The 15,403-nt window shown below is 34.8% G+C and overlaps 1 protein-coding gene across 29 annotated transcripts in view; it reads right to left on the bottom strand.

Moving 5' to 3' along the window:
- Nucleotides 1-15,403, bottom strand: part of CADPS (calcium dependent secretion activator) — a 286,962-nt gene that overhangs the window by 51,251 nt on the left and 220,308 nt on the right. For 22 of the 29 annotated variants that reach the window (XM_072420822.1, XM_072420824.1, XM_072420823.1 and 19 more), the window contains 2 exons: nucleotides 13,545-13,682; nucleotides 8,203-8,358 (listed from right to left, as the gene is read on the bottom strand). In XM_072420822.1, coding sequence (XP_072276923.1) covers nucleotides 8,203-8,358; nucleotides 13,545-13,682 — 294 coding nt within the window. The remainder of the gene's footprint in view (nucleotides 1-8,202; nucleotides 8,359-13,544; nucleotides 13,683-15,403) is intronic. The other 7 variants (XM_072420831.1, XM_072420834.1, XM_072420836.1 and 4 more) reach the window with 1 other exon arrangement.

The raw sequence follows: 15,403 nt of genomic DNA, 5'->3' as shown, positions 1-15,403 counted from the left end.
AATTGGTAAAGGGGTAAATATATTTACAAGATGGCAGAGCCACTGTTGCAGGGCATGTACTTGTTACATCCTGGTTAGGAAGAACTGAAAGTAACTGCATTATGTCTGACCTAGTGGAAAAAAGATCTGTAAGACTGCTCCAAATGCTTGAGTTTATGGAATTATTGAGACACTGCCTGTGCCTGTGGAGAAACCCCCTCAAACCCACTAATACCTTTCTTCCCAGCAACCTTCTATTTTATCAGGTGGAGAATATATAGTGTTTTAAGTATAGGGAAACGTGACCAAAAGAGCAATAATCTTCCCACAAGTTGTAAAAACAATAAACAATGGGTATTTTGGTGCCAGCTGTGTTTAATAAAGAGTCACAGGTAACTGTTGGAGATTTGAAATCTTTGTGATTGTAGTGATTTACAGACATTTTCTATTTTACAATATCACTGTATTCTCAAATGTGAAAGTAATTCCATTTCAAAATTGTTTAAACAAGCTCAGAAAACATGGGGCCCATGTGGCCAATGGGGCATCACAATATTGCTTTCTATAGCACATATTTAGCATAACTATGTATAATGTATGGCAAGCTGAGAGTAGGATCAAGGTTAGCTGGCCCTTCCATAAATCAATAGTGAACCACTCATAAAATCAATAATATTCATCAACAGCAATTCCTTAGCACCAGCTGATCGTGGATGAAATATTCACTGATAATTCATAGAGATTACCACTTAGACATGAATTCACCACTATAATGGGAAACATAGTATGGCAAACTGCAGCAAAAGAGACTTGACTCAGAAAGCACACAAGCAGATAACCCTTAGTAAATGTGTCCAACAGCAAAAAGCTGCAAATGATCAATGACTTCGTCATTCACTACATTTTAGATGTGCCCTATACTTTTACAGAAAGTGGAAAAAAAAAAGAATCACACATACAGAAAGCCTTTTATTTTCTCAGGAATTATAATGCCACTAGGGTTCTCAGAATGGAAGGGAGCCAAACCGAGGGCAAAATAAATACACAACATTGGACATTAAGCATTGCTGTAGGAGTACTCTCAAAGAGGAAATCAACTTTTTGCATACACGTATGGAAAAATAAAAAGCAAAGGAAAGTTCCATATCTTTTCAATGAACACTGGCTTTCTACACTACATGAGAACATACCAAACAAACAACTGAAAAGGATCTCATGGATCGCCTGCTACTCTTTAAAATACCCAAAATTTTGCCATACTTTAAACATAAAAATTGAGGTGTAAATTGTAAACCTTTTTAGGATTTATCTATGTTCTCATACACTAAATAAAACTGTATACAATGTACAGACATATTTTTCATGTTTAGCACTTTTATTATTATGTAAGGTGGATATTTAGCATACAAAGTTCCATTCTGTTTAAAGCGACTGGGATTTTTAGGTTTATGTGAATCAATATTGTAATGTCTTACTGGGAAATACTTGGGTAAGCAGCATCCACAGAATGCAAGGAGTGTCGGTGTCTCAGTGTGTGCCTCTAGTCTGCTGACAGAGGTGCTACCTAGAAAGTGCTTTACTAATTCTGGGCACATACAAGCCCTGAGAGCAGCTGGTGGTTTTTGCTTCCTGTGGTGCTCTAATTGCCTCAATGAAGGCTCCATCTGCTCCCTGTGACTTCAAAGGAAAGTCAGGGTGCAAATGGAATCGATCAAGTGCAAACTGGGCTTTAAGCTTCAGCATGTGGAGAGGATAGGTGTGCCTGAGACTAAAGCTTTAATAGGGAAGGGGGGACCCTCTATGAATATAAAAAGGGAAAGTAGAGGACCCAGATCTGACAGATTTCAGAGTCATTGTATGCAAGACAACAATATCTTCACAGCATTGACAACCACATCACAAGAGAGATCAATGAAACTCTACTGCCCTTGTATGCTAATACACAATCAGGATGATTTGTGCAATTGTGAGTTGCAGCCGTGGGATAACTAATTACCTAAAATGATAGAACTTTACATTTCACAAAAATCAAAAATGCCAAATATTCAATTGTGTTGCACAAGTTATGCTATGGCTTAATGTGCCTATCCTGTTTCTGTACGGCCTTTATTGTGATTTATCTTTGTATTACTTTTGTATCCCCCCAAAAATGTAAAAAAAATGTCAAATATTGCAGGTATAGTGGTTGAATTTGTTTTCTTATTTTGGGGGCTAAACACATTTTTAGCAAGAGCATAAAGTACCTGTTGATCTTGCCAGAAATGCAGTGTCCATTTCACTTCATATAAGCTGAATTGAATGCAAAAATAAAGTTAGCTTCTGTTCTTTAAACTGCTAATCATCCCTACATCCAGGTAATGGGGATAAACAAAGACAGCCATGTTTGGATTTCAGTCTGGGTGACCCCCATGGCCCCTCCATAGATGTTTACTGTACAAAGTAAATATATGAATATAACATGATTTTTTCTAATTGGCTAGGCAAATTAATAATGGGATTTTTGCTGGCACAAATGTGGGTATTTAAAATGTCCATAGTGTATTTATAGTAACTAACATGTACTTTGTTAGGTAAAAAGCCACTACTCCTGTAGTAAATCAAACCCAGCATATGTAAAGAAAGGGCTTTTGGTAAGTAGGGCTTGCCCTTCTGAAGTAAGGTAGGTTTAAGTCTACATAAATCCTTTCAGTTATGAAGGAATGCCAATGGGGTGAATAATTCACCAGCGTTATATCCTATGGGTGTTCCTTTATGAGATCATTTTACTGTAGTTTGTAATTTTACTACTTAGGTATAGAGATTAACAGAGAAAGCCAATGTGGCTTCCTCCACTCTCCCTGCCCATCTAAAGTCTGAAATGTTTCTTAAAGTTCTGCACCACTGTTACATTATGCTTCTTAGTTGACCGAAAACAACCCTGTTGTTGTTTTAAACAACTAAAACACACAAACTTAAATCTGATTTACAACCTGTTTCTATGACATTTTGAATAACTACTTCAATTTAGATGTGTCACTGTTCCCTACTGCCCACTGTGGGTCTGCTTAGCACTGTGGTTCAAACCTCCAGCCCCTAGGGGGAGCAAGGGACAAAGGCATTTAACTCATCAGAAAGTGTCGGATCTAAAAATTCTGTTGGAGGTTGTGCCTCTGCAAGACAACTTAAATCTGAAAAATAAACCACAGGGCAGGTAAATAAAAACTTCACTATTTTTCTCATAGAGGAAATAGGATTTCTTTCTCCCAGTACAGTGCTGAATGCTCGTGTTGATAAGCAATCTTCACAATTATAATTGCAAGAATCCTCTTGCCAACAGGCAACAGAATATTCTCAGTGTACAGTTTGGGAGATCTTCTACCTTATATTTAACATTTTACCAGTTCTGCTAGAATCTATAGAATTGTTCTTGTTTAATTTAATACATGATTTAATTAATACACTATTTAAATTTAGCACTGCAGAGCTTTAATATAAAACTGTTATATTACGTATGGCTAGTGAACAGAAAGGAATTAAAGAATAGGTTTATAATTATAGTATACTTTGAAGTAAAAAGTACTACATTTCTTTCTTTTCATTTTTAATAATTACACTCATTTTATCTGTTCCATCTAAGGCTATTAATTACAGTAAGGAGATCACAGACACCATCTGTATACTAAGGTGTAAATTTCTCAATTGTCTGAGGTCCATTCACAAATGTTTCCTTACTCTGGCTTACAAAAAGCCCTTGATGAAATCCTTGTGAACCTTCTTCTCTTACAAATGTTCCCATCCTAACAAGAGACTTTGGAGTACAGTAAAGCTGGCTCATGGCATGCTAACCTAAACAAAGAGCTTAATGTTAAGGCAGAGGGTGCAATAACTAACAAGCTTTATCCCCAGCAAATAAAGCAAAATATTTTATTCACAGGAATTAGACTTTATTTAATAATTTAGTTCAGGGTGTAAAAGCATGCAAGAATCATTGGAAACTGTAACAGATTACAACCAATTAGACTACTTAAACTGATGAAAGCTGATCTTTTATTGGTTGTTAAAGTTTTATTGCTATTGAGGGGGGCGAGTGAAAAAACTGTGGGCACTACTTGTATCTAATAAACCTGGTCGGTCCCCTGCTGGGTGCTGAGGTTTCTCCAAACATCTACTAGGACAATGTAGAGATACAGCAATACCTGGAAGTAACAATAGAGCCTAATGGGGTGCTGAGGATCCAAAACACGTAGAAGCCATTAGAAAGGCAAGTATTACCTTATTTTACAAGTTACTTCCGATCTACTGTTTGGCAAGTTAAATCAGGATGTGCTGTGGTGCGCCGTGGCTTGACCAGCTGGCCATCACATTACTAGTATGCCCCTTTAGGGTGTAATCACATTGCATCCTACAAGTGTTAGATTCTAATGGGTTGACTAGTGTAGTTCAAGCGGCAAGAGAGTGAAGATCAGATTTAGAGATGGTGGGATGGGCAAGCATTTTGTAATATTATTTCTTGGTTTGGTACAGATGTTTGGAAGCACTTGTGAAATTTTTATTTTTTATAAAGTATACAAAAATAATCCCAGGGCTAAGTTTCCAGTTAAACATAAATGAGAGGCTGTTCGACATAAAAATTCTGCAGCAAACTGCAAGTACACAGCCTAAATTCTGGTTTTAAGGGCCCAGGTTATTAAAAAGTGAAGTGGGGTGAATTGAAGTAAGGTGAATATAGGAGTTACTCAAGTGTAAAGGGAGGTGGACTGAATCTGTATTCACTTTGAACATTCAATTATGTGAAGAACCCTTTTTCCACTGAACACAACTGGATGTTTAAAGTGAACATCACCACTTTACTTTTCACTTCAGTAAATCGGACAAAGTTTACCTTCACGACACGTCAACTCATTTCAGATCACTTCACACTCAACTCAATTCAATTTTCTTAATTTAGAGTGTTCAAAATAAAAAAAAGAAATAAAGCTTCCTAATTCTGTGGTTTATATTACACAAAACTATGATCAAGTTACAATGGAATCAAATCTGTATTTACATCATTTGATGATCACACTATGTTTAAAATATAGAGCTTTTTTTCACAAAATATTTTGGTAACTAAAGAAAAATATGATATATTTGATAATCATTGTGTTATTGATGACCTAACAACATATTTTTTTATATACAATCTTTCTCTCTCTCTCTCCCTCTTTACATATATATATTACAAGTCAAATTTATTAAATTATGTATATAACACAAAGGAATGCTTGAATGACCTAAATGCATAATTTGCAAACATGAGTCATATATACTGGTATTGACTACTTAAAATATTTGTCATTACTAATTATGATTACTACTTTGAATTTTTACTGTTTTAGTATTAATATTACATTTTAAAAATGTTATCAGAAAACTTTTTTTCTAAAAAAAACTGCTCTCAGTTAAATATTTATTTTTTATTACAGACACATAAATTAAAAATAAAATATAACTGCATCACTTTTGTGTTGAGCTATTTGGGTTTTAACATTTTATTTCCAATGAAAATATAACAATTACAAGTTAAGCTTCTGCTGTCAGATAACTGCCCAACATGATTAAATTCAATTAGGTTCCAAGTGGCTAGATTGCCGTCTTGTTCTTGTATGCCAATAATAATCATGTAAGTCTTCAGATATTCTTAACAAATCAAATTCATAATACGCCTCAAGAAACAAATGGAAATTTGCGACAGCGGAAAAAAAGCCTGTAGTGTCTGCATACTTTTGCATATTTACAATAAATTAGATGATTGTATTTTAAAAAGAGCTATGATAATATGGCAAATTTTGTATTTTAATATTGTCTGACCAAGTAAATTATCATAAAATGTGACAACACCAAGCAGATCACTTACTTCATGATAGAAAGTATAACATTTTATATATGTTGTTTGTGTGGAGGAAATATATTTTAGAACTCTCAAGGCCTATTTTTTGCATGCCTGCCTGTTAGCTATTAAAGGGGCCATTGCTTTTCTTTAGCCACTTAGTGATAAATGATGGATTAAATATTTTCGCTTTGGGCCATTCAAAATATGGGAACACTAATTACTAAACATTATCTGTAAATAAAACATTCAGCGCTGTAGGGAGTGGATTAAAAAAATAAATAGCAATCTATCTTAAGAGGTCAAAAAAACAGGATCAGAAAGTTCTGCAAATAAAACAACGGCGTGAAATTGGCAGTTTATGGCTGGCCTTTTTATGATGCTATTAGCTTGTGCCATTTTAAGTACTTAGTGGTTTTTATATTATCATGAGCTATGATATTACCGAGAAGATTAGTAAAAATAATGTCTGTAAATGTAAACCCTCATTTATTTTTTAGGAAAAGACACTGATTTAATAAAGCTCTCTAAAGAAGATAGACCATTGTGGGAAAACCTAGGTGATCAGCAAACCTGGGATGGATTTAGCCCAGGATTAAAAATATTTGCCAAATATTAGCAAATATATATATATATATATTTTTTTAGAAATCTATTCTAGGTTTTCTGAATGACCCAGGTTCTCCCATGATAGTCTATCTTCTCCATTCATGGGGAGCTTTAAAAAAATCAGGCCCAATGTCTTCTTGACCATGCAGGGCAATGTCATAGAGTCTATGGACCTCCTTTTACATAACCTAACAATGCTTCCTTGCTTCTCCACTTCTGCAGGTGTCCATAACATCGTCACTTTCACTTTTGGGTAAAAACAATCACTTCGTCCCCAGTGTATATTTCTGGGACTAGCAGCCTATTATCAGACCTGAGCACTGTCACATGACCAGGGGAACGATGTTACCACTATACTAAGTCACCCACCCTAGCCTTTTTAACTCTGATTATGTTTTTTTTGGGTGATAGCAAAACCCCAGTAATCAATCCGCATTTGTCACCATTTATTCCAAACTGTACATTATGTCACAGGAATGCATAATTATTTGGGTTCTGCATAAGATTTCTTGCAAGTTATGCAGTTTGTGGCCCATCAGTCATGCCATAAAACTAGACTTATCAAAGAGGCAGGAAGACTGAACTGTGGTCCTGAAAAGCACCAAAGGGCTGCACACAACATCTATCTTCCAGAGGCTGAACAAAAATAAGTAACTGTGGGGCTTGGTTTGTAGGTTGTTATAGTACATTTTGTTTAGAAATTAATTAGACTTTGATTATTCTTTTTACAACTATATTACTAAGTGCAATCAAGTGAAACTAATTTTAGTGATTCAGGAAGACATTGCCTGACTAATCGTGTATTGGGAAATATATTATAGATTTTCCATGCTATGAGTTTATTCACATTGCTAATAAAGTCACAAAAGAATATGTGTAATAAAGCAGGATGTGTCTGGTATAGACATACTGTGGATGGTGATGTTCTCTTTCCAGGAAAGCCTAAGACAGAGCTAAAGAAGTATCCTCTTCTTAATATTCATCTTACCTTATACTTCCCAACCCTTTATTAACATACTTATGAAACTTATTAAATAAACCTTTCCATTTTCATTTGCCTCTGTTCTTCTCTGTGAAATGTGGCCAGAGCACAAATGGTGGCTGGGCATGGCTGGGTGCTGTACATAGCTTGAATACATCTTTTTCAGTACCTTCCTGCACACATGCAAAAATCATGTGATATTGCACAGTGCTACCGCCAAGACAATACTGGGGAGATTAAAATACCTACACCACTGGCAGTGTAGGTCAGGTAAACAAGGGCCAGTTCAAAAGCCAACCATTTACTTTGAACTTTTAAATATTTACCCAAGGGAAGGGTATAGATTAATGTAATCATGTCTGGCACCATTTACATATCAATATATACAAAGTTTATGTTCAGACTAGTGGTTAGGTTGTGATGTGGTAACCACTTCCTAATGCCAGTGAACCACTACCTTGGGGGGGACTAAAAATATTTCTCCCCACCGCAGCCCCATAAAGAATGAATAGGAGTGGCAGCGAGCGGTACCTGCTATTAGTGGTTCAAAGGAAATTATTTGTTAAAAGTGTGCAAACAAAAAAGAAAATTCTTCTTACTGCCAAATGCAATCAACCAGGATCTGTGTTACATATTCAACTCTGCGCTGCAGAAGTTACAGTTGGCAGCAAAATATTTTTTATTCCTAAACATCATACATTTATGATTCTTGGACATAAAGCATACGCACATTTTTTTTTTCAATTAAACAACATAATATTTTTTTTTTCGTAAAATCTTTTACCTTTTGACGCATGACTCAATCATGTCGCTTGCCATTAGTTTAAGGCGTTGCTCCAAGTGCTTCCCGAACTCTTCTTCGGGCCAGTGAAGATCACGAATAAAGGTTTGTAGGGCATCGAGTTTCCAAAACAAGTCTTCTGATGTGGCTGATCCATTACTGGCAGGATAACAGGAGAGAATAATCTTAGACAGATGAATAACACACAGCCCGATGTGGAGAGTTTTTTCTGTGAGTTTGGCCCAATATCCTTCACTACGATACTTTTATTTGTTTGTCATCTCCAACATCAGGGCTGCAATTTTGTTTTTTTTCTATTCTAATTTTTAGCTGGAGCAAAACACAACAAAATTAGACAAAACTGGATAGTTTGTAAGCAAATCTCCTCCTTAATTAATAATTACATCAATGTATGTAGTTATTGAAATTAAGGATACAAACTGGGGAAGACAATCCTTGATTGTTGACCACCACGATAAAGCAAGTAGTTGTTAACAATCAGGGTTCCATGCACGTCTGAAAGAATACTGTTAAAAGGATTCAAACTAGGTAAAAGGTTGTGCTAACTAGTGGTGAGCGAGGTCATAAATATTATAATTGCGAAAAAAAACCTAAACTTCTAAAATGAAGAAGAAAAAAACAAAAACAAACCAAAAAACATGTAAAAGACACCTTGCCATAGAACTTTAAAATGGTATTAAACCATTTTTTTTAAATAGTTATGGTGTTTTGTAGCTACCTCCTAAACATACTATTGAACTGATTTTATAAAAATGTTTTTTTTTAGCATATGCAAAAACTCATATTCATTAGCCTGTTTCCAACATTTTCTTTATACTGTCAAAGAGAATTCCCTCCTCGCATACCACTAACGCTAACACAGCAATTTATCAGATGTTATACACACCATGCAGTACCACTTGTACTGACATCCTCTATAGAAACAGATTAAGGTAGGCGTTTCTATTATGACAGATGCCAGCTGCATTGAGTTAATGCTGCAGAGCAATACATAGCTAAATGCACACGTAGCTATTGCAGGGTGAAAAAAACAAAACAAAAAAAAAACCAAAACCATACTCCCAACATGCCAAGGATCTTGAGGTCCTGCTTCAACAAAAGTTATGATTTAGGAATAAGTCATATTGCTACTCAGAGAGGTTTCTGATCAATGGAAAAAAATTGTGTCTTGAAAAGTGGAAGTAATTCAGGAAAACAGGCGCATCAATAGATATTCAACCAGGTACTTTGGCAATATGATGGCAAATATTTTGTTATGTAGGTGTCTCTGAGTGCATCCTGTGAGCAGTTCGCTTCCAAATGGAGACTTGGAAAAATGTATATTTTTGAAATCTAAATTGAGTTTTGGAACGATAAAGGTTTATGTTTTAAATCACAGAATACACACAAATGTAATAATTGGTGTCTATTGCTACAACATTTTGACACCCATCTGCCTTCAGAATTATTTCAAATGTCTTGTCATTTTTTCCCCCTCTCCTTCTTTATGTTTTTGTAATGTCACAATTGAAATCATTCCCATGCCTAATTTGGATTTCATTGATTGATTAAAGCCATCATATGCTCAATTTACTGGTTTATATCTTATCCAAGAAACAGTGTCACACGTCATGCACAGAGGGGGATAAAAAGCCTCAGTTACCGATGCCTAATCTACCTTTCTCCAATATAGTAATCATAGCATGAACATGACATTTATTTCTTTTTTTGATTACAAATCAAAATAGAATTTATTAAATATATGGAGATTTTGTCATAAGATATGGAGCTAATGCCATGTGCCAATCTTTTTTATGAATTTAAAAATGTTGATAGTTAATGAAAAAATAATTATTGAGCTTTTTAAATTATAATTATTAGTATTATTTCTAAGTTTTGCTTTATAGTTTAGAATGTAATAATGTTTAAGCATTTATTAAAGGTTATTTTAAAAAAGGGGTAACTATGAAAATAGCACCTGTGTTGAGCCTCCTATAGACATCTAATATAGACATCCAAATGTTGCTGGAAACAATCTTTTGTGATTCTGTGAATAAACGAGATCTGTATATAATATTTCTGATTTATTAAGCTTTATTAAAGGCTGATACACTTTTATCAGTGAAGCTGGGTGATCCAGCAAACCTGGAATGGATTTCCTACAAGTCATTTGCTATTTGTTAACAAATGTTTTCAATCCTGGACCAGAGCAGAAGTGGTGGGATGACTGAGAAGCACCCCGTTGTGCTCTCCTCAATAGAAATGCACAGCCATCATTTCTGATTGGTCGTTCACCTGTCCACTGTGGTGAAGTGATGAATGACATCGAGGGACTGTTGTACACATGTCAGATTTTCGCCCATGATGAGCATGACCATTCATCTCAGGTGACTATAATTTCATGAATGTACATAGATATAAAATGACAGCACTTTTCAATGCAATAGAACTCTAAATGATACATTTGTCTGCCCATTCCTCTCTTAAACCTGATACTGGTGTGCAGGAGATTATGGGATGCTAATGTAAAGACAAATTCAAGATATATTCTAAAAGTGTTCTCTTTTTTGTAATACCTAATAATTACTTTCTGTTCTGTTTCAATTTCTTTATTAATTTTCATTTTAATCATACAAATAAACAAGCCAGCATAAAATGTGTCATTCAATATTCAATTTCCAACAAATCATAATTAATGTATTTCCTAATAATTCATTTCAATGCTGAAGTCCTAATTTACCCTTAAATGTTTCTCTCAGTTGGTTTTGTTATTTATATTTTTTTTATTTGCATTATGTTTGTTGTTATTTGGCACTAATCCAGTTTTTGATTAGATACACACTAAATGAAACTGCACTGTATAATTGGAATATGGTTATATGTTCCCCCTGTCTCTAAAATAATTTATTATTCAACATCTTAAATAAAACAGTGAAGTGTCTGATTTTATCTTTTACTAGTACAAAAAAGGACACAACTTGGCTATTTGACTAAACAATGAGTACCAGTGTTCCCCCCAGCAGTTTTTAACCGGGCACTTTTCAGTAACCACCCATAAAAGGTTGGGTCACAGTACTGGGTTACTAGACAGTTTGGGCATATCAGTGGGACATACTAAGAGGGAGTTGATTGGAAAAATTAGAACAAAGTATAAAGGGTAGTGGAAAGCTGAAAAAAATGATAGTTTACTGGATTCCAATGACAACAACACTAAATTTGTCATGTGTTGCTTTGCCCACACCTAGCTGAAACAATTTCTGGGGCGAACACAGTGTAATCAAGCTAGGTTAGACTGACAAGCTCCACTAAGCAAAGCAGACCTGTGCAGAGCCTGTTTGATAAGTTGCCACTATTAGGCTTTTTCAGCCATTTGTAAACACTTGTGCAATGGATGCAAAAGCCTAAAAGAGTGGTTCATATTTTCATTTTTTTCATATTGACACTGCTTGTAGGACTGCTTGCAAATGCTTATACGGTTTGCATGTGACACCAATTCCAGTCTATGGAGGCAGCAGCAAACCACCCCTAGACACTACATGTATTTTAAATGGCAACAAACCTTACAAGTACACTATGCCGCAAGAGCATGGCAGAGAATTACAATGCACAGATGGCAACCATCTGTTAGTTGTGGTGCAGAGCGTGCGTTGAAGAAACAAAGCTCAAGTTTTTGGTGCGTTGTTGTGCATTGGCAGCCTAATAAAAATGACTGGAATGCCTTCATACAACGCATGTTTGCAGGCGAAATACCACATGTTAAGGTGTGTGTGGTAATACACTAAAGTAGTGTGGAGAGGGTCTCATTCTTAAACTACTTGAGCTTTAAGGTGTTCAAAGCAATACTACTAGATAATAATCGTCTCTATGAGTTATCTTTGTTTTGACGCCAGCCCCATTTAGTCAAGTAAGAAACGAAAAGGTAGGCAAGGAGGGTTTTTATAAGGTATAGAGTTAAGGTAATTTTTACTCAAATTGAAAAGCATCCCAATATACAATATATGTATGTGTACCATGTACTTTGTATATTGGATGCTTTTCAAATTGACTTGACTCTATTCCTTAAAAGCGCCTCTTTGCCTACTTTTTCATTTCTTACCCAAAGACTTTACTTAACTGAACTCACTGATCCTCAACCTTTCTTTGAACTTGTATTGTGTTATAAATGTATATATTTAGAATAATATGAAGGCATTTGTTGAAACTGAATTTGAGAGAAATACATGTGATGACATTCCTGGTCCCCTTTTTATAATATTAGATACTTGACTATTGGGCTGACCATCTTCCTTAAATTTTTTCTGAGTAATTGACCCATAACTAGCACTAGCATCTGAAAATGCTAGTGGAATATCTCAAGACTCTATCTGCATGCTTGTTCAGGGTCAGTGACTTAAACTACTAATATCAGAGGAACACCATAAAAGTCAAGACATCAGAGGTCAGTAATTGCAGCCTCCATTATTCTCTTGTCACAGGTTCCCTGTTAAAGTGATGCTGTCAAGAGAAAATATGGGTACAGCTTTTGCTGGTCCTGGAACTTCTTTTGAAAATCTTAGTTGCCTAGCTATGACTGGCATGAAATTTTTTAGTTAATGACTTGGCACAAAGATAATGGTATTGGGGAATGAAGTCTTAGAAAGCACTGAAACCTAACTCCTTAGCATGACAACCTAAGAAATGACATTCACAAAATAGCGGTCATCAATGGGAACCCTCATTCTTTTCTCATAACAAAGTCACTTTAAGGATTAATATTTTATAAAAGTCTGCAAATAATTTAAACTAACATATTTCATTTTTTGATTATAATAAACACTTGACAGATGGTGAAAGTTTACATTTAAGTCTTCTAAATCTTTTACATCTACATACATAGACATATGTTAGCATTTTGATGGATAATTCAGCACCTTTAGATATGTACATCCTTAAACAATATTACATTTTTTCTATTTATATATATAATATCTTATTTTCGTGTAGGGACACAAACTGATGTACCCATCAACAGGGTGAATATCTATCATTTAACTATTAAATGTTATTTTAACAAAAATAGAATTTAGAAATATTTTTTCCTTATTTTAGGTTTTTATCCTAATAAACTGTAATTTTAAATAAGGATGTTTTATGAACAATATAATTTTAGGTTGATTTATTACTACATTTTTGATTGGTTGTGTTAATATTTAGCATTTACTTTTTATATTTTAAAATTTGTGTTAAAGATATGAAAAGACTTAAAAATAATGCTATGTTTGAAGGCTTGTTAGAAATAATTAATACACATTCATGCTAAGACTGCTGCACATATAAATGAGGTCTAATGTGAAGTGAATACACACTCAGAATCATAAATTGCAGCCATCCATGACGGTGCAGAAAAGCTAGGCATTTGTGGGAGGTTAACTGGTAGGGCTACAGGTACTTTAGGGAGATTCACATTTGGAAGATTCACATTGGGCAGATTACTTGTTAAACTCCTGTGGAAGAAACAGACAGAAAGAAAAAGATACCATAACATGACAATGCGGATGTAGCAAAAGCACAAAGACACTCAGAAAGAAACATGAACGAAAGATCAAGTGTGTAAAAAGATTAAAAAGAAAAAAAAAGAGAATTAGAAAGCGACAGTTGAAAAAGAAGCATGAAATATGGAATAATATTTGCTTTCTAGAATCAAAAATGGCAATTACTAAACAAACACATACAACACACTGTTCACAAAATAAAAGCCACAAAATGCCACAATAACAGAGATTCAAATGCATCGCAAAAAAACAAGCTACAAACTTCAACCATAAGTAATGAATTTAAATGATCGCAGCAGGTGATTTTAGCAACCATCAATTACAAAACGTGTTGTGGAAAACTAAAGACATGCTGAATATCGTTTGTATGTATAGAAAAGATCCATAATGGTTCATTTTGGTGAATTTGCTAGCATTGTTCACCATCTAGGCTAAAAAATATTTTCATAAGCTTTCATAATTTACAGTTGGTGAAGGCAGCCATTTTGTGTGCTAAACCATTTTTTTAACCTAACAGGCAGCTACCTGATAACTTATTAAAGAGAAAATCAGTCTATATGGCCCCCACTGTCTATATAAAACACATTCACTGAAGACCAAATTAAGCATTAGAAGACAATAGAACAAAATATTTACCTTGAAGTTTTTTCCACTTTCTGAAGGCGTCCATGACATCACTATACCCTACCGCTGCCTTCTGGAAGAGCATAGTAAAACCCTATGATGATGTGAGACTCCGCTCCTAGCCTTCCCATAACAGAGTGATGTTACCATTGCCTTCAGGAAGTAACCTACAGCTGGAGGTCAACATATTATTTCTTCTAGTGATTTTTGCTTTTTTAGTCTTAATGAGTTTTTTATTTGGGGTAGGAAAGTAGATCTTGATTTTTTTTTTACACAGGATAACCACAAGATAACTTTTACCAAAAAGCTCACCTGTAAAAAAAAAAGCTATACACTTACCTTTCTGGCATTTGGTGTTAAAAGAAAACACCATCAGTCTGCTGAAAGTAATCTACACATTTGGGTGTGTAAAATACTTACCAACCTCTTGTTCCTCCCCCTAATACATAAGTTCTTACAGGAACCAGAAGTCAGTGGAAAGAACCACATCAGCGGGTGGGGGTTGCAGGTATTCTACCCATATGATAGTCAAATACTTGCAGCTGCAGTGGATAAGAGATTCAAAGGCTTTTTCCACTTTAGAATCAGAAGGGTAGTATTAGTTTTTTTGTTTTCTTTACAGGTGAGCTATTTCAATAAAGTGAGCTTGTGATTAGAGGATTATTCAGGCACAATAATAATATAGTCGAAACAAGTGACTTGATAAATGGTAATACCCACAAAATGGCTCCCTTTGTGATATGTGCAGAACAACTCTTCTTTAAAAAGATGTTAAAAGTGGCATAAAAAATATCACATATATATAACAACAACTGGGTTTAGACCACATTACCACCCGTGCCCCCAATCAAAAATTATATGATAAAAAATCTCAATTTCTTTATATTAATGTGCCTAGGAAATGCCTAGGAAATCAGTTTTGTGCATGCGTAAGTGCTTTGCATGCAGGGGGCTATTTATTAAAGGAGTGTTTTTTAATTAGGGGGAAGTAAGCATTTGCTTAAATGTGTTTAAATCCACTGCAGAATACTGCTTGTTTAAAGGTAAAT

This window comes from Pyxicephalus adspersus, chromosome 8 (assembly GCF_032062135.1).
Source record: "Pyxicephalus adspersus chromosome 8, UCB_Pads_2.0, whole genome shotgun sequence".
Classification (NCBI taxonomy): domain Eukaryota; kingdom Metazoa; phylum Chordata; class Amphibia; order Anura; family Pyxicephalidae; genus Pyxicephalus; species Pyxicephalus adspersus.
This window is presented reverse-complemented; position numbering and strand designations above follow the sequence as displayed.